The sequence below is a fragment of the Cebus imitator genome, unplaced genomic scaffold, assembly GCF_001604975.1.
Source record: "Cebus imitator isolate Cc_AM_T3 unplaced genomic scaffold, Cebus_imitator-1.0 Scaffold208, whole genome shotgun sequence".
NCBI lineage: Eukaryota > Metazoa > Chordata > Mammalia > Primates > Cebidae > Cebus > Cebus imitator.
In genome coordinates, this window is record NW_016107523.1 from 1,398,331 (window position 1) to 1,421,033 (window position 22,703).

Consider the following 22,703-nt stretch of genomic DNA (forward strand, 5'->3'; position numbering starts at 1 on the left):
AGTGAGGCTTTCTCAGTCTTGGGTATTCTCAACATAAATTATTGCTAATAAAAGATGAGTAGAATATGGGTACCTCTATCCATATAAGTGTTATACATACAAACTCACTTCATAATCTGGTTTGGAAATTATATTTTTAAGTCACCTGAGCATAGGGTCTTCTGACTGTCTATTTTACCTCTGCAAAACAGATTGAAGGTTTTGTGGAAAAGATAGACACACACGCCTACATATATATTAATATATATATATACACACACACACACGTATTTTATATATGCTCAAAATAGATCCACATATATGTATAAATATTAGACCAACATTAACTTATATCCACTAATATTATTAACTCATTATACACATATACATAATAGTCACTCATTATATACATACATATATATATACATATACCAACATGATCTTGAATTTAAACTTCCATAGTTACCTTCTTAGTGGCATTTGGTATATTGCCACCCCTGTTCTGGACCATAGCCCCTTCACTATCAAAATAATAAAAAATAAGTGTGTATATATTTCTTATGAGGATTAAATGGGAGAATATCTGGAAGGCACTCAGTATAGTATACCACTTTTATTTGAGGAGTCTCCTGTGATTCGTATTGATTGCTTAAAGTTTCCCACTCATTTAAAAATTTTGGAGGCTGCTTGAGAAATGACTGCTATTTATACTGGGAGGGATTACATTTTTGTAAAACAGCTTTTTTGAAATGTAATTGTTATACCATGAATGTACCTATTCTAAGTATAAAATTCAATTGGCATCAGTCTGGCTTAGTTGTAACTTCTCAAATTATTTTGAGGGATGAATAGTTTTTTTCTCCCTGTTCACTAAAATTTTTAGGATATTTATAGACTTATACAGCCATCATAGAAATCTAATTTTGCCACCTTTCCACCTCCCTAGTAAGAAATTTCTTCTCTATTTACAGTCATTTTTCACTCCCACCCTGGCCCTAGACCATTGTCAATGTATTTCTGTCCATACATATTTGCCTTTTTAGGCATTTTATATCAAATAATATAATATGTGTTCTTTCATGTCTGGCTTTTTTCACTGAGCATAATATTTTGGGTCCAGTCATATTGTAACAGATATCATGACTTCATTTGGTAAATTTGAATTTTAACTTGAATTGTAGATTGCTCTTGTTCAGAGTCAGATAGTAGGCAGACACAAAGTGTACTTACTCAATTCAGCAGCCATATTGCTCTCCTAACTGGTCCCCATATATTTTTATTCCAAATTCTCTGAACTGGCTTAATGCTATTTCACAACAATAAGGGGGGTGGGGGGAGGAGAGAGAGAGAAAGAGGGAGGGAATTAATACATGCTGGCAACAAAGAATAGCTCATACCAGCCTTAAGTGAGCCCAAGTTGGCAGATTTTCAGCACTTGGCATATTGTGATGGTATGACATCAAACCAGCAAGCAGCATACCTCACCTCTCCCCAAACTGCTTTTCATATGTTGCTCAGTACTTCTCAACATACCTTGAGGAAGGAACAGTTTTTCTCCTAATCCATTGTATGTGAGATACCATAAAACCAAAGCATTACAAAAACAAGATACCCAACACCCAAGTTTCCTCTTTTATTAAATGCAATAGACGTAAATGGTACTCTGTAAAATTGCTATGTAAGTTTCTTGATGCACTCTGAATTGTTGCCTTTATCTTACGGCATAGTAACAAGTAGTTCCTAGAGTTAATCCAGTTAGCAGATCCCATTTCGAGTAACACAGATAACGTTTTGACAAAGCCAGCACAGGAACTCAGGCGTGCACAGAGCTCCAGAAGGCACTTTGAATTGTATTTATTGTTTATACTATTTCTCATATGATGTTACCTTTTTAAAAATTTGTTGAAACTCTTTCCAACTCCATCTGAACTAATCCAAGATAAACTTTCAAGACTATTCTGTCTGATAACTTCTTCACTTGCTTGCAAGTTGTTCATTTTTTATTTTTAGCATGAGGAGGAGATTTTTCAGTGAGGAATACCAGAAGGAATGCTTTTTCAATCTTTTCTGAGACCTCTCTTATAGCCTCGTTTTCCATTTATGCCCTTGAATCACCATATCCTTGAGACTGCAAGACCGTGGATTCTTCTCATCCTCTGTCTACTTATCTCATCTCTCTCTTATATCACACTGCCCTGTTCTAAAACTATTAAGCACACTTTGAAAAATCATCTTGCTCAGTGTTCTTCATCATAATCCAGTGAATCTCAAAATATATTTTTACCAATATTATATATTTTCCTTCCTGTTAAATAGTAGAAGCCCCTGAACCTCAGCAAAGATTAAAGGACATTCTGGTCAACTTAATGTACATTCCAGATCTATCAGATTAAGAGCAGCATTAAGAGATGGAATGATGTTGACCACTTCCTCTATTGCCACATACTATGTTATTGGACACGGTGGGGACAGCATCACACACTGGGGTCTGTTGGGGGGAAATAGGGGAGTGACAGTGGGGGGTGGGGAGTTGGGGAGAGATAGCATGGGGAGAAATGCCAGATATAGATGAAGGGGAGGAAGGGAGCAAATCATGCTGCCGTGTGTGTACCTATGCAACAATCTTGCATATTCTTCACATGTACCCCCAAACCCAAAATGCAATAAAAAATAGTGCCATGGAGGACTTCTCATTGAACTTGTGAAAACTCAGGAATGCAAACCCTGATGTCCTATTACTGTTTTCCCAGTGTTTATCTCAAATAAAATTGCTAGCCTAAAACAATAACACATGTTTTGTAGCGTAGGCAGCTTTGAACAAAATTGCAAAGCATGTAAAGTGTGTTTGACATCTTTTTCCTCCTTGCTTTTAAAGTACAATCCATTCTTTTCAGAATGCTAACTTGGCTCTGGCAACCATCCGGTTATAAAAACAAATCTTGCTCACAGTGGTGAGCTATCAGGAGTCAGGTTCACACTTTTACTGTACAATTCAAGGGGTGCGCTTAATGGCTGTGCTAATTCACTTTAGAATTTTATATTATTTATACAATTTGCAATTACCGGAGAATGATGATGATTTCCCTGCTGAAAGCCATCCCTGTAAAATTCCTTCCTACCAAGTCACTGCTGTGCAAGACAGTACTTGCTCTGCTCTTCTGCAGAGCTTCACACAGACGATCCTGACCATACAAGAAGATTATTCCTATCCTTCTTCACTTCTGTTCCTCTGCTTCAACTTCTTTTAATCACAGTCTGGGTTCTGGGAAGCGGACTTTGAAGCTGAGTTTTGTAGGCAGCATGTTTATTAAGCCATACCCTCGAGACTAACACCTATAGAAGGGCAGAGGTGACAGGAGTGGGAAGAGGAAAGACTAGAGCTCTGATGTAAACCCTATAACACCCTTAATCAGCCCCATGGACAACTTGGAGCTAGGATGACCCTTGAGAGTTGTCTCAAGTGAGGTTAAGATGGCTGAGTGTTTATACTACACCCCTTCATCAGTCAGTAAATGTGGGTTGCGCTGGAAAGGATGTGACATTGGCTGACAGGACTCTGCAACTCAGGTGGTATCTGAGAGAACAAACAACTAGAAGCTGCCTGGCCACAGCTGGAGCAACAAGCCCTTCCTTGAAGGTGAATCTTGGTGGTGCTTCTCCATGTCCATCATAACATTTTTGTCCAGTTAATTCCTAGTCATTTTTAAAAAGCACTGCTCAAAGACATTTCAACTTTTTTCGTTTTAAAAATGGATTTATAGTTGTATGTGCATGCACACACAAATACATCTGTTTACATTGAACCTCTCTTAGGGACAATAAGACCTGAAGGCAGTTCAGTTTTCTGTGTACAGGCTCACATTTGGGATAAGTTCCATTATTTCTTTTTGATAACTGTCTTTTATGTAAGGAAAAGGAGACATGATTATCATACATTGCCCTTTATTATTATTTTTTCTGAGCAACATTTGCACCTAAGTAGAAGCAAGAACAATGAAGCTGATACAGATAAGCTAAATTAGTGACACCATGATGCTAAAGGTGTTTTGGATTGAATACTTTGTTGTCCATTAACATTATGCACACAGAGGGCAGACTGGCCAAGTATTTAACAAATGAATCACATTCATCATTGGAAGACTGCTTGATCAGTGCAAATCCATTACCACCATTAAGCCACTATCTGCTGATTTCAACCCTAATTCAGCACAGAATACAAAGTACACCTGCCATCACTGTACATAAAGGTTGAACAATTTATAATTTTAGAATATGAGAAAAATGATGTAATTATTTGACCTGTTCACTGAGTAACTGACTACATAAGTAGGTTAAGAAGGAATTAAGAAAACTGGATAATCTACTCCTAAGTAATAGACTTAGTTATCAAGGGATTGTGACAAATACATGCAAAGATTTTTCTTATCTCTGGATCATTACTGTGTTTACAAATCATCATCTCAAATCTTTTACAAGTACGTTAAAACAAGATTTAGTAGTATATTTTAAAATTTGCATTTACTTTTTAATAAAAAGTGACTAATATTGAAGATATTAAAATACACATTTAACCCAAAGGCATTTGTTAACTTCTGTATGGATGAAGAAGTAAAATTGTCATAATGCACAATAAATATTCATCATCTGATCAAATGTTGATAGTATATTAACCTTAACCTTCCCAGAAGGAAAGTGCTTAGTGGTACAGACTACTCACATTTACATATATGTCTTCTTCAAATATCTCATAAGGGGCTTATATTTAAAAAGTAGTCTTTAATAAATAATAAATAATAAAATACATAGACAGTTTTTTTTCTATAATGAGGTATCACTGCATTCATGAAACTTAGAAAAAATGCTTAGAATGGATTTCTGCATCAGATTACTCAGAAGAGCAAAACTTTATAATCTGTTGAATAGCATCTGCACATGGATGAAGGTGTATGAGGGAATCAAATACATGGAAACCAGTTAAAGAAAATAGAACCAAGCCTACACATTTACAGCTCTTAGGGATAAATATTCCTTTCCTTTATTTTATTGTGTTTTTCTTTATTTTAAATAGGCAAACATTTCTGTCTCTTTTTCATTTCAGCCAGTAAACATAACTTGTATTAAATGATGGCATGAAACTAGGGGTTTTGTCTGACCATATTTCGTACTTTGATCTGCATATAAGATACAAAGAAATGAGGCCTAGAAAAGGTTAAGCAACTTGCACGGTTATCACAATTAGTTAATAGCAAAGGCAAAATTTGAACATATACTTTCAAAAAACTATTATCTACTATACTATTCCTCCTATCCAAAAATCACTGATTATATCATAAGTTCTTGTTTAACAATAAGTCTAATTTTTTTTTTTTTTTTTTTGAGATGGGCTGTCGCTCTGTCACCCAGGCAGTGCAGGGCAGTGGCGTGATCGTGGCTCACTGCAACTCCTGCCTCCCGGGTTCAAGCGATTCTCCTGCCTCTGCCTCCTGAGTAGCTGGGATTACAGGTGTGAGCCACCATGCCCAGCCAAGTCTAATGTTTTATACACTGTCTTCTCTAGTCTGTTTATTGAATGCTAGAAGATGAGCAATTCTATAAACAGTAAATGTTTAGTCTAATATGGCAGAATTCAGGAGTAATAAGGAACATATTCAGTAAATGGTATGTTATAGGCACTAACGAATCAAAATAGACTCCTTGCCTTTTAGAATAGACTTAATTCTGGTAGAATCTATTACGTCTTCTTATTAATTGAAGCAAAAATTTCTATTATTTATCACTGAAGATCAAGGATGTTCATATTTAAGTTTGCATGGTTCTTGCTCAGGGAATGCATTTTCTTATGAAAATTTATTTCCGCATGTAGGTCAAAAATGTAATGAAAAATATCATGGCTGGATTGCAGCAAACCAACAGTGAAAAGATTCTCCTGAGCTGGGTCCGACAATCAACTCGTAATTATCCACAGGTTAATGTAATCAACTTCACCACCAGCTGGTCCGATGGCCTGGCTTTGAATGCTCTCATCCATAGTCATAGGTAAGGAGACTACAGGGACATTAAATAACTTTTAAAAGTATTGATTTAGACTCTGATAATATGTTTTTCCCCAGTGTGGTTCCAGATCATGTCCTACTTTACAGCATGTTATGTACATTGATCATATTGATCTAACGTTCCTTTGGCATGAACTAATTAAGAATATTTTTATGTGTTTATGTGATGCATATCATTTAGTTGTTGAAATATTAACATTAGTGGAGCATGAAATTGGTTATGGTGGAGGGAGAGTATCAATATGTTTGACATTGGGACTCTCAGAAAATCCAGGTGATAGGCTAACCTTGATGAGAATGGGGTTGGCCTTTTTATACAAATAATGTGTTTTATAAGCCTAAACTGTACAGCTAAAAATGGTTCTAGATCTCTCGTGAGTAGTTGTAAAATTAATTACCATAACCAGATAGTGTGGAGAAAGAAACATCTGTCTTATCAGACACACACTTAGATACAAAACACCCTGTATACTTTCTAGTTCAGGGTTTTAAGATGCTCTGAGCATTTTAGCAAACAAGACAAAAGAGCGGAACACAATTAATTCTATGACACAATATTCAGAATACCAAAAGAAACAATTGCTCTGGAACAGCAAATCAATTGCTATAAAGCAAGAGAGTTCTTTTTTTGGATCTAAATAAAAAGAACTCACTGTAGTGTTGTAAACTAAAGTCCTTAACTATATTCCATACAACATTATATTTAAGATTGAAAACAACATTTTTGCTTTTCTTGTGTAAAGAAGTTCAGTAAAGGAATTAACAGTTCAAGAAAAAGCAAAGCAATGTAGGAAATGTGTGTGTGTGTGTGTGTGTGTGTGTGTGTGTGTGTGTGTGTGTGTGTATACACACACATGCACACTTACAGATACAATATATATATGCCATGTATACTACACCATTTGTATATGTTTGTGTATATATGTGTGCACGTGTGTATATGTGTATGTGTATTTCAGAGAGAGAGACTACAGTTATTCTACTTTGGTCTTCCTGTTACCTATTTCATTTAAACAACCTAGGACTAAATGCATTGCCTACTTAACAGTATTTAAAATACCACTTGATTGCATCTTTCCTAATTTTCAGTGCAAGTTATGTTTTCTCGCTTTGATTTTTTTTTTTGATGACTCTAACATTTTTCTATGCCAATCCTGCTTCTAAAAAAGCTCAGAATATGAATTTTCTCTATGGCAAAGCTCAATCCAATAGCAAACACACTTCAAATAAGCATCTTTGCCAGGTGTCTTGCTCCAGTTGGATTTAATTAACCCCATCCAGACTGGGTTTCCAGGTGTATTACTCAGCAACCCGATTTTAGAAAAGAGGCAGACATGCATTCGAACATCATGTTAAAGCGATGTTACATTATTTTTTGTATGACAGGAAAATTTTCCACAGCTTCCATACAGTTAGATAAGAAGGGATAGAGACATTCAGTCTGTGTTTTAAGTCAACACTCATTTATGCAGCCACATGCTTCACACTAAGGACCTGAAAATATTGATTTTGCTGTTCATGTACACATCTGCAGATGAACAAAAATATCAAGGATCAGGTTGTGTGGTCCTTGTTGGCTCTCTAACATTTTCCCTTCAAGTGGAGGACTTCAATCCTGCAAGGATGTTCATACTCTATATTTGTTAATATTGTATTTCATAATTTCTGAAGACATTTGTAGGTAATACAGTAAACATACTCAGATTGCCTTGCTTTATCTGTCCATGACCCACTCTTTCTCTGCGAAAATATCATCATTTATATATTCTTTCCTGTCATATTGGATAAATCATCAGCAACTCTCTTGACGCATTACATGGTTACTTTTCAAGAGGTTCTTCAGTTTAATGCTCTTTGATGAATCATCTCCCCCTTCTTTTTGTATTTGACAGATGTTCATATTGTTTATCAAAAGAAAAAAAATGGTTGAACTTTCTGTTCCAATGTGATTGTCATTGGTACACTTAGGAATGCCATGAAGTACCCTGATTTCAATGATTGCGTGACTAAGCTGTATAGACAAAGGCATGTGGTTAATATAGAACACAAGGACTGACTAAGGGCCGTGGAAGTTAAAGGTTGTGTGATAAAACACAAGGTCTACTATGATACCCTACAAAGGAAGCCAGATTTCTACTTTTTGTATTAAAACCCAATGATAATTGACTAGAAACATGTATAAAATATGCAGATAAAATTACAGTAACTATAGAGTTGCAATTAAATTATCTTCTTAAATCCTTATTTTAGTGTATTACCAAATCAAGTTAAAAGAAGACAGATATTAGAGCCAGGAGCAAAGGGGGAAGACAAACACACAATGTATCTTCGTGACCCCCACTCTACTTACCACATTTCAATTCTTAGATGCAGTCACTGTCAGCCACTTGTACTTTTGTTCCTGGTTGTTATCATAATAATATGTATGATATGTTTCTACTTCTTGACAAATTAATTTCTGGCAGTATAGATATTTACTCCATAATATGAAGGCCAGCCATATTACCTTTCATCCCCAGGTATTTCCTAATTTTATTACTTACAATCATTTTATTCTTGTAATTTTTGCTTTTATTACATTAAATGATATGAGTATACCTTTTTAAAAATTTTTGTATTAATTTTGGAAAGGAACTGTTGACCATTACGAAAAATGAGAATATCATCACACATCTTTACTCTCTCCTCTTCTCCACCTCCCATTTTGAATTATATTATTTTTTCCTTAGTAGTATTTGTAACATTTATATCTGTTCTATAAAGATAGGTATTCTTGGCTTGAGTCTGTGAATTGAAAATACATCACTGTTGTTATACAAATATAATTAGCTTTACAGCCAAGTAATAGAAATGAATGTTTTTAAACAATTATGATTTTGTAGACCCTGTGCTAAGTAAAATATTTCATCAGGTTCTCATGACAGAGATGCTATCATTTTACCCATCTCACAGATTGATAAACTGAATTGTAGAGAGGTTATGTGACTTACCTGAAACTACTTGGTTAATATATGGTAGAGCCAGGATTTAAATTTATACTATCCTAATCATGGTGTTGATTTTACTAAAAGTCTGATTTTTCTTGGTTGCATAAACTAATGTCCAGGTTAACATAAAATGCAGTGTGAATTTCCTCCATAGTTGGTTAGAGTTAACGATTTTTATGCATTTGAAAATCATAGATATTTAAAATGTTAATTAACTTTAATGGTATAAAATTATCAATTATGAATTCATTTTTAAGTCTAGACATGACCTCAAGGGCCACTCCGTGCAATCCGTTTTTCATTGAGAATGCCAAAGCTCAAATAAATTATATGACTTAGGTAAGATATCCCCACACTCAGGTGATTAGTTAGTGGCCAAGGAAAAGAGGAAGGTAAGACAAGGGAAAACAGCTAGAATGCATAAGCAATTCTCTTTTTTCTTCTCATCATACTCCTTCTAACCTTGTATACTATGCTGTAGATGACAAAACTAGTTTTTCATATATTCTCACTTATATTCTTTTTTCTACTCCCGTTGTTTACATAAAAAATGAAGATAAAGCAGAGGCTGCATAGAGAACTTAAGAGTCCCCTAAATAGTCTAGAATTTTTTTTATATATATACATAACTAAAGGCATTTTCCAATCTATGAATATGATAGCTTCCATAAGGTTGTTAGCTGTTTGGGGTATTTTGGAGTATATGGAGGGATTTGATTTCCTAATAATTGTACAAAATTCTGGTGTATTAACCAGGATAGAAACAATTAAAAGGAAATGAGAAACAAATGATAAATAAATCTCTCTGTGTGTGTGTATGTGTGCACAATCATGTACAAATATATGTATATACATATACATAATTTTTTAGATGAAGTCTTGCTGCGATGCCCAGGCTGGAGTGCAGTAGCCCAATCTCAGCTCACTGCAACCTCCGTTTCCTGGGTTCAAGTGATTCTCATCACTCAGCCTCCTGAGTAGCTAGGACTATAGGCACGACCACCATGCCTGGCTAATTTTCATATTTTTAGTAGAGACAGGGTTTTACTCTATGGCTAAGGCTGGTCTCAAACTCCTGACTTCAAGTGATCCACCTGCCTTGGCCTCCCAAAGTGCTGGGATTACAGGTATGAGACACCATGCCCAGCCAATTTTGAATTGTGGTTTTAGAAAATAACAGCTAACCTACCTTTGTAATGTCTTTTTTTTTCCCCTTTGCATAGCATGAGCTCTTAAACAGAAGTCCACTGACAGATTCAAACACCCTAAAGTTGCATGTAAATTCTGTTTACAGATATGGATATGGATAGTTATTTGTAGGAGTAGATGTTTTATAGCTCTTACCAGATTCTCGAAGGTGTCTGTGATTCAGAAAAGGTGAAGAACCAGTTTACTAATGATTTCCACTGCTGTTGGAATAAATTATAATTTGTTAACAGCCAAGGCATTATGCTAACTCAGCTGGTTTCTGTCTCTTAAATCTACCTCCTACCAGTTGATACTTAGAATCTTCCAATGGAGCCAGGCCTGTGAGGGCTTGATTCATCTGAGCATGTTTTGCTTTTTTCTTCCCTAAGAAATTTAGTTCTCTAATACTTGTAAAACTTAGAATTCTATTATCAATACTTTTTAAAAATGCAAGCCCAAAGTTCTATTTAATCCTCCTTTCAGCCTCAGAAAGCTTTCTTGACCTCTTCAGATTTTACAAAACATTTTCTCTTATTGTCTGTGCTTTTTCACATTTAGAGTTTAATTAATTCATTATGGCTTCTTTATTTTTCTTCCTCATTAAATTTAAAATCCTTATAAGACAAGAACTGCCTCTTACACTCCTTTGAGTTTTCTCTATTATCGAGTAATATGGTATGTATATTGTATGTGCTTATCCATTATATCATGTAGTTGGTAAATACTTGTTGAGCCTCTATTATGTGTCAGGCTGGGTTTCCAGCAGTGAACAAAACAGGCAATAAAAGATTGTACATTCTAGTGGATGAGAAAGAGAGAGAGATAACTTTAATTAAATTATATAATATGTTAAATACTAGTTATTGTTAATGAGAATAGTATGAAGCAGTTAAGGAGAAACTAAGTAAGTATATGATTTTAATTTGAGGCATGCAATTTTTTCATTTACATTTTTATTTACTTAGGAGAATGGATCTTGCTGTCACCCAGGCTGCAGTGCAGTGTTGCAATCATGGCTCACTATAGCCTCCCAGGCTCAAGTGATTATCCAACCTCAGCCTCCTGAGTAGCTGGGACCACAGGGGCTTGCCAGCACACTTGGCTAATTAAAAAAAAAAAAAAAAAAAAAAAAAAAATATATATATAGATATATATATATATATATATATATAAAATATATATTGTAGGTCTCACTATGTGGTTCAGGCTGGTCTCTAACTCCTGGCCTCAACCAAATCCTTTAGCCTCAGCCTCTCAAAGTGCTTGGTTTACAGGTGTGAGCCAAGGCACCTGGCCAGCATGCAATTATAGATAGGCTTGGGCAGGGAAGCGTTTATCAGTGATGTGATTTTCGAATAAAGACCCAATGAAAGTAAAAGAGTAAGCCATGTCGATGTCTTGGAAAAACAAATTCCAACAAGTTCAAGTGCAGGAAACTATGGATCCTGTTTATGGAATATGAGGAAAGAGGCAAGAAATAAAATCAGAAGGTTAATCAGGACTTGCACCCTGTTGGACTTTGTAAACCACATAAAATATGTAATTTTTACTTCCCCTAAAGCAGAGATTTGAGAAGACAGATATGATGAAACATGTTAACAGATCACTCTGGCAACTCTGCTGAGTACTGATTAACACAGGCAAGAGTGAGAGAAGGGGGAACAGTTATAATTCTATTGTGATAATTCATGCAAGATAAAATGGATTTTAGACTAGAGTGATGGCAGTGAGGAGAGTCAGAAGCAGTCAAATTCGGAATACATTTTGAATTAAATGTTGTGTGAGAGTAAAATAGTCATTAAGGATGACTCCAAGGGTTTTCATCTGAGTAACTGCAATTTTAAACATGATGTTCATTATTGAGGAAGGGAGAACAGCAAGAAAAGTAGGTAGATTTGGGGGAGTGTGATGAGGATAAATATCAGAAACTCAGTTCAGGAAACCTGAAGCTTGTGATGACTAAATGGAGATACTGTACTGAGTATGCAGAAGAATCTATAATTTGGAGTTTAGGGAAGAGGTCTGGGTTAGAGATATAAAACTGGGCACTACCAGTAAACTGTTGGTATTGAAATCCAGGAGACTGGATGAGATATATATATTTTTGTTGTTTGGATAAGCTAGTGTAGATTATTTATCTTCTTTGGGATTTTCTTTTGTCTCACATCTTTATTGATTTATTATCGATAAATAAAAGTTGTATGTGTTGACAGTATACAACTCAGCATTTCTTTTGAGACGGGTCTCACTCTGTTGCTCATGCTAGAGTGCAGTGGCACAATCATTGTTCACTGCACCTTCAACCTCCCTGGGCTCAGGTGATGCTCCCACCTTAGACTCCTGAGTAGCTGGTACTATAGGCACATGACACAACACCCAGCTAGTTTCTCTGTTTTTTTGTAGAGACAAAATTTCACCATGTTGCCCAGGCTGCTCTCGAACTTCTAGGCTGAAAGGATCCACCCACCTCCATCTCCCAAATTGTTGGGATTACAGGCATGAGCCACCACACCCAACAAGATCTTCAATTAAAATTATGACTTGTTTAAATAGAAGTGTTTTGAAGGGTAAATGAAGAATTGCACTCAAGCCTTAAGGACTACGGGTATGGGTTGTCAATGAAAATTAAGCATGGAAGTAAATCTCATGGAACATTCTAGATTGATTTATATTTGTCTCTGTGTATGTGTGTATGTGTATGTGTTTTAGGCCAGACCTGTTTGATTGGAATAGTGTGGTTTGCCAGCAGTCAGCCACACAACGACTGGAACATGCATTCAACATCGCCAGATATCAATTAGGCATAGAGAAACTACTCGATCCTGAAGGTTGGTACATTTCTGGACTACCACTGCTTTTAGTATAGCTCTGTTTAACGTTTTCATCTGATGAGACTTGTCATTTCTACATACTAAGCACAAAATACAAAATTACGTATCTTACGTTTTTTCTAATCTTCTAGATATATTTAAAATGTTCTGTCTTCTTGCAATGTATTATGAATTGTCTTATCTAAGTCTCAAAATACCAGTATCTAAAATTGCAGTGAAGATTTAGGGGAGAAAAGCCTTTAAAATGTATATTCCCTATGGATGGAGCATACTGCATTTGCAGTACATGACTCCAAATAATTATAAAAAGTTAATGTTTTGCTTATGCAACCAAGGATTTGATAATCAGCTGTAATTAATTAGCTACTCTTGCCAATTTCATTCATATACTCTATAAAAGGCAACATGGTTTACTATTTAAATCAGGAAGTCTATTCTTGCCACTACTTCTGTTATAATTTGTCACTCTGGGGAGATCTTCTATTGGATGGTTATTCATTTTCTTCTTCTTTAGTTGATAAGCAGAATTGTATCTATATTTTTATTGTATTACACTTTTATTCTTTTTATCTCTGGTGCTACATAGTCATGCCTTCCAGACATATAGATTACAGGGATAACATTCTGACCTCTACTCTTCTAGCCTATGAAGTATACTTTTGGCCATGCCAATCTGGAAATTGTAGCCTCTTTTCTCACTTATTAAGGCTTTACCACACTGTAAAACTAGAAGTTGCAGAAGTGAAGTTAGTGGGATTGAAGATGATATTTGGGTAGAAGCTGTGATACAATAGAAGCCGATAATTCAATGTTTTTTTTTGGAATACTGAATCAGTTTCATCGGTTCCAAAACAGGAGATCTTTCCATATTGATGGTAGGTCCCTTCAAGAAAAGCTCAAAAATGACCTACAAGATAGCCTTTTGCCGGTTAATTTATTATCAACCAGAATCTAGTCCTCAGTTTTGCGGACTCAGAAGCCTGATTGCATCAGATCATCTAGCAGATACATATTTGGGAGTGGGAAGAGTTAATTTTAAATAAGTTTAAAAAGTGATACATAAATAAAAATGGGAATTCAGTAATTTTAAATGAAATACGAAAAGCAGGAGAATACTCACATACAACTGACAAATATATTGCTCTTGATAAGCAAATGTACTTAGGAAAGCAAATTATAACAACACAAATGTTAGTTTGTGAAGTTGGAATCAGATTAAGTTGATTTGAAATGGTTGTTTTCCTTTGGATAATACATGGCTGAACACTGAATACTGCAACCCCTTTTTATTGCTTCTATACATGATAGTATCCCTCCTGTCCATGTTTTTAGCTCTAAGGGTGAAATCATATTAATCCTATGTCCTTATTTTGTAGCATAGGAGAAGGTTACTTTACTATTGACTCCTAATACAGATTTGCATGTTTTCTTAAGAGAAAACATCAGTGAAGTTTTCTTAAGAGAAAACTAAGGTTCAGTGAAGTAGAAAGGACAGATGAAAATGTGGACTTCAACCCCTGAGGATAAAGACCTATAGTGTATGGATTTGAAAGATAAGTCTGTTAACATGTTTTCTGTTTTTTACTGAATCACGTGTGGTGGTCAGTTCCTATTAGGGGTTTATGCTCTAGTTACTCTTGTGTGTGTCCTACCCTTTCATAAAGCAGTAAGAGAAGATTTAAAATCGATCTTTTTCTTATTAAGTGACCAAATGGCTTTTGACCTCTAGCCTGCCTTTGATTTGATGGAATAGGAGCACCTAAATGGGCATCTACATTTAGCTAAGTATCCTAAATATATATGCACCCATATAGGAGCACCCAGATTCATAAGGCAAGTTCTTAGAGACCTACAAAGGGACTTAGGCTCCTACACAATAACCATGGGAGACTTTAACACCCCATCGTTAGCACTGGATCAATGAGACAGAAAATTAACAAGGATATTCAGGACTTGAACTCCACTCTGGACCAAGCGGACCTCATAGACATCTACAGAACTCTCCACCCCAAATCAAAGAAATAGACATTCTTCTCAGCACCACATCATATTTATTCTAAAATTGACCACATAATTGGAAGGAAAACACTCCTCAGCAAATGCAAAAGAATGGGAATCATAACTAATGGTCTATAACACCAGAATGCAATCAAATTGAGAACTCGGGATTAAGAAACTGACTCAAAACAGCACAACTACATGGAACTTTAACAACCTGCTCCTGAAAGACTACTGGGGTAGATGACGAAATTAAGGCAGAAATAAGTAAGTTCTTTGAAACAAGTGAGAAAAAAGATACAATGTTCCAGAATCTCTGGGACACAGCTATAAAGCAGTGTTTAGAGGGAAACTTATAGCACTAAATGCCCACAGGAGAAAGTGAAAAAGAGCTAAAATCAACACCCTGACATCACAATTAAAAGAACTAGAGAAGCAAGAGCAAACAAATTCAAAAGCTAGAAAAAGACAAGAAATAACAGAGCAGAACTGAAGGAGACAGAGACACGAAAAACCCTTCAAAATATAAACTAATCCAGGAGGTGGTTCTTTGAAAAGATTAACAAAATATAGACCACTAGCCAAATTAATAAAGAAGAAAAGAGAGAGGAATCAAATAGACACAATAAAAAATGATAAAGGGAATATCACCGCCAATCCCCCAGAAATGCAAACTATCATCAGAGAATACTACAAATAACTCTATGCAAATAAACTAGAACATCTAGAAGAAATGGATAAATTCCTGGACACATACACCCTCCCAAGACTAAACCAGGAAGAAGTCAAATCCCTGAATAGACCAATAACAAGTTCTGAAATTGAGGCAGTAATTAATAGCCTACCAACCAAAAAAAGCCCAGGACCAGATGGGTTCACAGCCGAATTCTGCCAGAGGTACAAAGAAGAGCGGGTACCATACCTTCAGAAACTACTCCAAACAATAGAAAAAGAGGGAATCCCCCCTAACTCATTTTATGAGGCCAGCATCACCCTGATACTGAAACCTGGCAGAGACACAATTAAAAAAAAAAATTCAAGCCAGTAACCCAGATGGACATAGATGTAAAAATCTTCAATAAAATAGTGGCAAACTGAATCCAGCAGCACATCAAAAAGCTTATTCACGACGATCAATTCAGCTTCATCCCTGGGATACAAGGCTGGTTCAATATACACAGATGAATAAATGTAATTCATCACATAAACAGAACTCATGACAAAAACCACATGATTATCTCAATAGATGTAGAAGAGGCCTTCAGTAAAATTCAACACCCCTTCATGCTAAAAACTCAATAAACTAGGTATTGATGGAATGTATCTCAAACTAATAAGAGCTATTTATGACAAACCCACAGCCAATATTATACTAAATGGACAAAAGCTGGAAGCACTCCCTTTAAAAATCGGCACAAAACAATGATGTCCTTTCTCACCACTCCTATTCAACATAGTTTTGGAAGTTCTGGCCAGGGCAATCAGGCAAGAGAAGAAATCAAGGGTATTCAAATAGGAAGAGAGGAAGTCAAATTGTCTGTTTGCAGATGGCATGATTGTATATTTTGAAAACCCCATCAACTCAGCCCAAATCTCCTTAAGCTGATAAGTAACTTGAGCGAAGTTTCAGGATACAAAATTAATGTGAAAAAATAACAAGCACTCCTGTACACCAATAATAGCCAAGTCATGAGTGAACTCCCATTCACAATGGCTACAAAGAGAATAAAGTAACTAGGAATACAACTTATAAGGGATGTGAAGGACATTTTCAAGGAGAAGTACAAACCACTGCTCAAGGAAATGAGAGGACACAAACACATAGAAAAACATTCCATGCTCATGGATAGGGAGAATCAGTATAGTGAAAATGGTCATACTGCCCAAAGTCATTTATAGATTCAATGGTATCCCCATCAAGCTATCATTGACTTTCTTCACAAAAATAGAAAAAAAAAAAAAAAAAGAAAAAACTACTGTAAATTTCACGTAGAACCAGAAAACAGCCCGTGTAGCCAAAACAATCCTAAGCAAAAAGAACAAACTTGGAAGCATCACAATACCTGACTACAAACTAAACTACAAGGCTACAGTATCCAAAAAAGCATGGTACTGGCACCAAAAGAGATATATCGACCAATGAAACAGAACAGAGGCTTCAGAAATAATGCCACACGTCTACAGTCATCTGATCCTTGACAAACCTGGCAAGAACAAGCAATGAGGAAAGGATTCCCTATTTAATAAATGGTGCTGGGAAAACTGGCTTGTCATATGTAGAAAACGGAAATTGGACTCCTTCCTTATATCTTATACAAAAATTAACTCAAGATGAATTAAAGACTTAAATGTAGGACCTAAAACCATAAAAACCCTGGAGTAAAACCTAGGCTATACCATTCAGGACATAAGCATGGACAAAAGACTTCGACTAAAATACCTAAAGCAATTGCAGCAGAAGCCAAAATTGACAAATGGAATATAATTAAAGAGCTGCTTCACAGCAACAGAAACTGTCATCAGAGCAAACAGGCAACATACAGAATGGGAGACAATTTTTGCAATCTATCCAACTGACAAAGGGCTAATATCCAGAATCTGCAAGGAATCTAAATCTTGTAAAACAAATTTACAAGAAAAACCCCATGAAAAAGTAGGTGAAGGATATGAACAGACACTTCTCATTTATGCAGCAGACAAACATGAAAAAAAGCTATTCTTATAAAAGAAGATATTTATGTAGCCAACAAACATGAAAAAAAGCTCATCATCATTGGTCTTTTGAGAAATGCAAATCCAAAACCACTATGATATACCATCTCATGACTGTTAGAATGGCAACCTTTAAAAAGTCAAGAAACAAAAGACCCTGGGGAGAATGTGGAGAATTAAATAGGAGTGCTTTTGCATTGTTGATGCGTGCATAAATTAGCTCAACCATTGCAGAACACAATGTGGCAATTCCTCAAGGATCTATAACCAGAAGTACCATTTGACCCAGCAATCCCATTGCTGGGTATGTACCCAAAGGATTATAAGTTATTCTACTGTAAAGACACATGTGCATGTATGTTTATTGCAGTACAGTTCACAATAGCAACAACCCAAATGCCCAATAATGATAGACTGGATAATATGGCACATATACATCAGGGAATACTATGCAGCCATAAAACAGGATGAGTTCATGTCCATTGCAGGGACACAGATGAAGCTGGAAATCGATCTCAGCAAAATAACACAGGAGCAGAAAACTAAACACTGCATGTTCTCACTCATAAGTGGGAGGTGAACAATGAGAACACATGGACACAGGGAAGGGAACATCACACACTGGGACCTCTTGGGAGTTGGGGGCTCACGGAAGGATAACAGGATAAATACCTAATGTGGATGACAAATTGATGGGTGCAGTAAACCACCATGGCATGTGTATACCTATGTAACAAACCTGCATGTTCTGCACATGTATACCAAAACTTAAAATCTACCCATCAAATAAAGGGCTAATATCCAGAATCTACGGAGAACTTAAACAAATTTACAAGAAAAAACAACCCCATCAAAAAGTGGACAAAGTATATGAGCAGACACTATTCAAAAGAAGACATTCATGCAGCCAACAAACACATGAAAAACTCATCATAACTGGTCATTAGAGAAATGCAAATCAAAACCACAATATATACCACCTCATGCCAGTTAGAATGGCAATCATTAAAAAAATCAGGAGACAACAGATGCTGGAAAGGATGTGGAGAAATAGGAATGCTTTTACACTGTTGGTGGGAGTGTGAATTAATTCAGCCATTGTGGAAGACAGTGACAATTCTTCAAGGATCTAGAAATAGAAATACTATTTGACCCAGCAATCCCTTTACTGAGTATTTACCCAAAGGATTATAAATCATTCTATTATAAAGATGCATGAACACTTATGTTTATTGCAGCCCTATTAACAATAGCAAAGACTTGGAACCAACCCAAATGCCCATCAGTGATAGACTAGATAAAGAAAATGTAGCACATCTACACCATGGAATAGTATGTATCCATAAAAAAGATGAGTTCATGTCCTTTACAGGAACATGGATGAAACTGGAAACCATCATTCTCAGCAAACTGACACAAGAACAGAAAACCAAACACTACATGTTCACACTCATAAGTGGGTTTTGAACAATGAGAACACACGGACACAGGGAGGAGAATATCACACACTGGGACGTGGGGGTTGGGGGTCTAGGGGAGAAATAGCAGGGGGTGTGGGGGGATTGGGGAGGGATAGCATTAGGAGAAATACCTAATGTAGATGATGGGGCGATGGATGCAGCAAACCACCACCATGGCACGTGTATACCTATGTAACCTACATGATCTATACATGTACCCCAGAACTTAAATAAATAAAAAGTTTTTTAAAGTTTACTTGGGCTGCAAATAAGATGAGGATTCAGCATAAGTCTTATATTTAAAAAATATGTCAGTTCTTGCCAGTGTGTTGGGGAAACCCCCAAATACACACTTAAACATTTTTGCTCAGCGTTTTTCAAGAGATTATTTTAATGATGATTCAAAGAAAAAATAAATGTTAAGTAAATCATAAGAATTTTTATTTACTGATTTCTTAGAAAAGACAGAACACCACCTCTTAAATTATCAGGCTTAGAACACTCTCTTCAAGAGATTTACCAGGCAGAATTCATGATTCATACGTGTAAAGTAATTGCTTTTGTGATGGTTATATTTTTATTTAACCAGATATTGGTTCTTTAGCTTAAGCATGATGTTGGCTATTCTCCAAGGAAATTTCATTTTATGTCTATTATGCCCCATAGGAGAATAATAAAACATTTGGGGAGAATTTTATTAATGGGGGATTAAAACTGTATTTGGATTAAGAAATACCTGCCAAATAATGCTGTGAGAATTTTAAATGTATCATTTGTTGATTGAATTGCTTTATAAGTTAAGAAGTCATTGAAACATTGGAGGATTTCAAATATAGAATTTGATATGCTTTGTTTGGCCTTAACTAGTGTTTTGAGGCCTGTGGTTTGGTTTTAAGTGGAATTGCCTTTTAAAATGAGTAGCAGTAGGCATTAGCATAAGCGATTTCAGGAGCTGTTTCTAGTGTGTTTAAATGTTAACATATGCAAAAATAAGTATGTCTAGGGTAAACTTATTTAATAAATTACATATGTTTATGCTCATAGATAATAGGTTTATCTCTTTAAAACATGTCCTTTTGTGAATCACACAGTTCACTTTCATTATGATTTCTCTAAATGATAGTACGGTCTACATGCATTGAGGGTTTCATATACATTTTGTTTGCTTCTCTGAGTTACAAAAAGATTGGTTTGTTTGCCAGCCTCCCCCCACAAAAAAAAAAAAAAAAAAAAACTCCTTATGTTAAGAGAGTGCCTTGTCAGCTTTTCCCTGTGAATATCAAAGTGAGGGTGTTCGTTCTCCTTAAAGGAATAAAAAATAAATCAGGGATGAAACACTGCACCTGTTCTAGATGTCTTTTGAATACTAGTGTAGAAACTCATTTCCATTTAGGATATGAAATATGCTATGGAAATGTTCTTACATATTTACCAGGATAACTTTAGAACAAAAATGAATACCGACAGTCAAATTGGACCAAAAAAGAAAGAAGACTAGGACTCGAGAGAAATTTTTGTATCCTCAAAATGGCATTTACAAACCAGTTAGGGTTTGGTTTTAATCCACTTTATTTTGACTTCCGGAGAATGGTGACATGGATTCTATTTTCTGCTTGGGTAATCTTTGCATCACTCTTCAGTTGTTTTTATAGCGTTTACTTCTAAGAAGTAGCTCTGCCTATTGAAAAGGTTTTACTCCTGAAGTGAATGGTTTCAGACTTGACTTTGTATGCATGCAGGATTTTAACCTATAAAAATAATCATGGAAAGATATATAGAGTTTGCTATAAAAGAGAAGAAAATAGTTAAGGCCTCTTATGTTAGGCTTGATATCAATTGGTTGAACAAGGGCTGTTTTAACTATTTCATCTCTGCTCCAGTCATCACATTTTCATACTATGATAGCAAGAAATGTTAATAAGTTGTTTACACAGGTTAAAATTGAGAGGATAAATTCTCAGGAGCATTATAGTTAAATAAATAAATATTTTTGTGAACAGAAACACTCATTTTGTATCATTTAGATTTTTTTTTTTTCCTGGAACTCACAGAATACCTTGTTTTCAGACAATCTGATGAGGTTGGATTATATTGGTGTTCCTTTTCTATATGGTATTTCAATTAGAAATGTTTACTATAAATATATTAGGCTCTTTAGAGTGAAACTCTACAGTTGACAATGTATTTCCTATATATTTAAGAAAATATTTCACTGGCACCTATATGAATGAAAATGGTCATTGCCTTTTTAATGACAAAGTAACATATACCAGTTATGTATGATACAGATGATTATATTAACATTCAGATATTATTGTAGAAATTTCCTGTTCCCTGATGGAGAACCCTGAAATTGCTCTTCATAACAAAAATTAAGACATAAGTGTTAGCGCATATTTTCCAGTGACCTGAAAAGCCACAAGAGGCATGAGAGTATTCCTGTGTGTTCTCTTGATGTTCTGTCTTCTTCATTATTCTCAGTTCAGATACCATAAAAAAAAACTGAGTATTTTCTGGGAAATTTGAACCAGTCACTAATAAATGGAAGCAATTTTTGTTCTCCTTATCTACTTCAGTTGTTGGGATGACAGACATAATTGCATGTAACTGTTCCAAATTCACCTACTTAGATAAGAGACCTCAAAAACATTAAACATGATACTTGTGTGTGTGATAACAAATTTTTGTATTTTCTACTAATCTTTTACATTCTATAGTTTATTACCATTTTAACTTCATGGAAAATAGCCAGTTTATAATTTTTATCTCATGTAAAAGCTGATTTGTTAAAATTAAGCAACTATGCTTTAGTTAAGTAAGAGTTTCTTACTCAATTGGGGAATTTAAATAATGAACTATAACCATGTGATTGAAGATTTGCATTGTAGATTAGGTTCTATGTGAAATTTGTTCAGAAACAGTTAAATGTAATTCTTACCTAGATAACTAGGAATCTCTTTTCAATTACCTTACCAGGATTATTTTCACAACTTTTTGTTTTTTATAACAGGGGAAACATAAGATCCTTGGCCAGTACAGTCACATTAAATGATTTTTGAATGAATGACAAGACATGTAGATATCATTTCAATAATGGGAAATGCAGTCCTGAGGTTCTAATGCTAAATGATAAATAATACATATTTTGTGGATGATTTTCCTAGGTATCTCATCACAGTTCATGAGACTAAAGAAAATATATTAAAACATCTATTGATATTTGTTTTATTAAATTTCTGTTATGAAGGAATATATGAGATATTAGGTTTGATTCTTAAAAATGTTCCATAGTTGATATCTGTGTTTCTTATCACAGAATATTGCCTTGGTAAAAGCATTTTGAGTATTCTGATAATGATGGTAGATGAGAATAAAGTGGCATAAGTAGTTAAAAATTTATATGTGGTTCTAAGTCGATAATGTTTGAAAGTAATGTATATTTTGCTGATATTTGGAACTCTTTTATTCATTTCATTTTCTTGAAAATGGAGTTAA

The 22,703-nt window shown here is 35.2% G+C and overlaps 1 protein-coding gene across 7 annotated transcripts in view; it reads left to right on the plus strand.

Moving 5' to 3' along the window:
* DMD (dystrophin) overlaps positions 1 to 22,703 on the plus strand; it is a 2,133,401-nt gene that overhangs the window by 399,141 nt on the left and 1,711,557 nt on the right. For all 7 annotated transcript variants that reach the window (XM_017548497.2, XM_037745683.1, XM_037745686.1 and 4 more), the window contains exons 6-7: positions 5,843 to 6,015; positions 12,917 to 13,035. In XM_017548497.2, the coding sequence (XP_017403986.1) occupies positions 5,843 to 6,015; positions 12,917 to 13,035 (292 nt within the window). The remainder of the gene's footprint in view (positions 1 to 5,842; positions 6,016 to 12,916; positions 13,036 to 22,703) is intronic.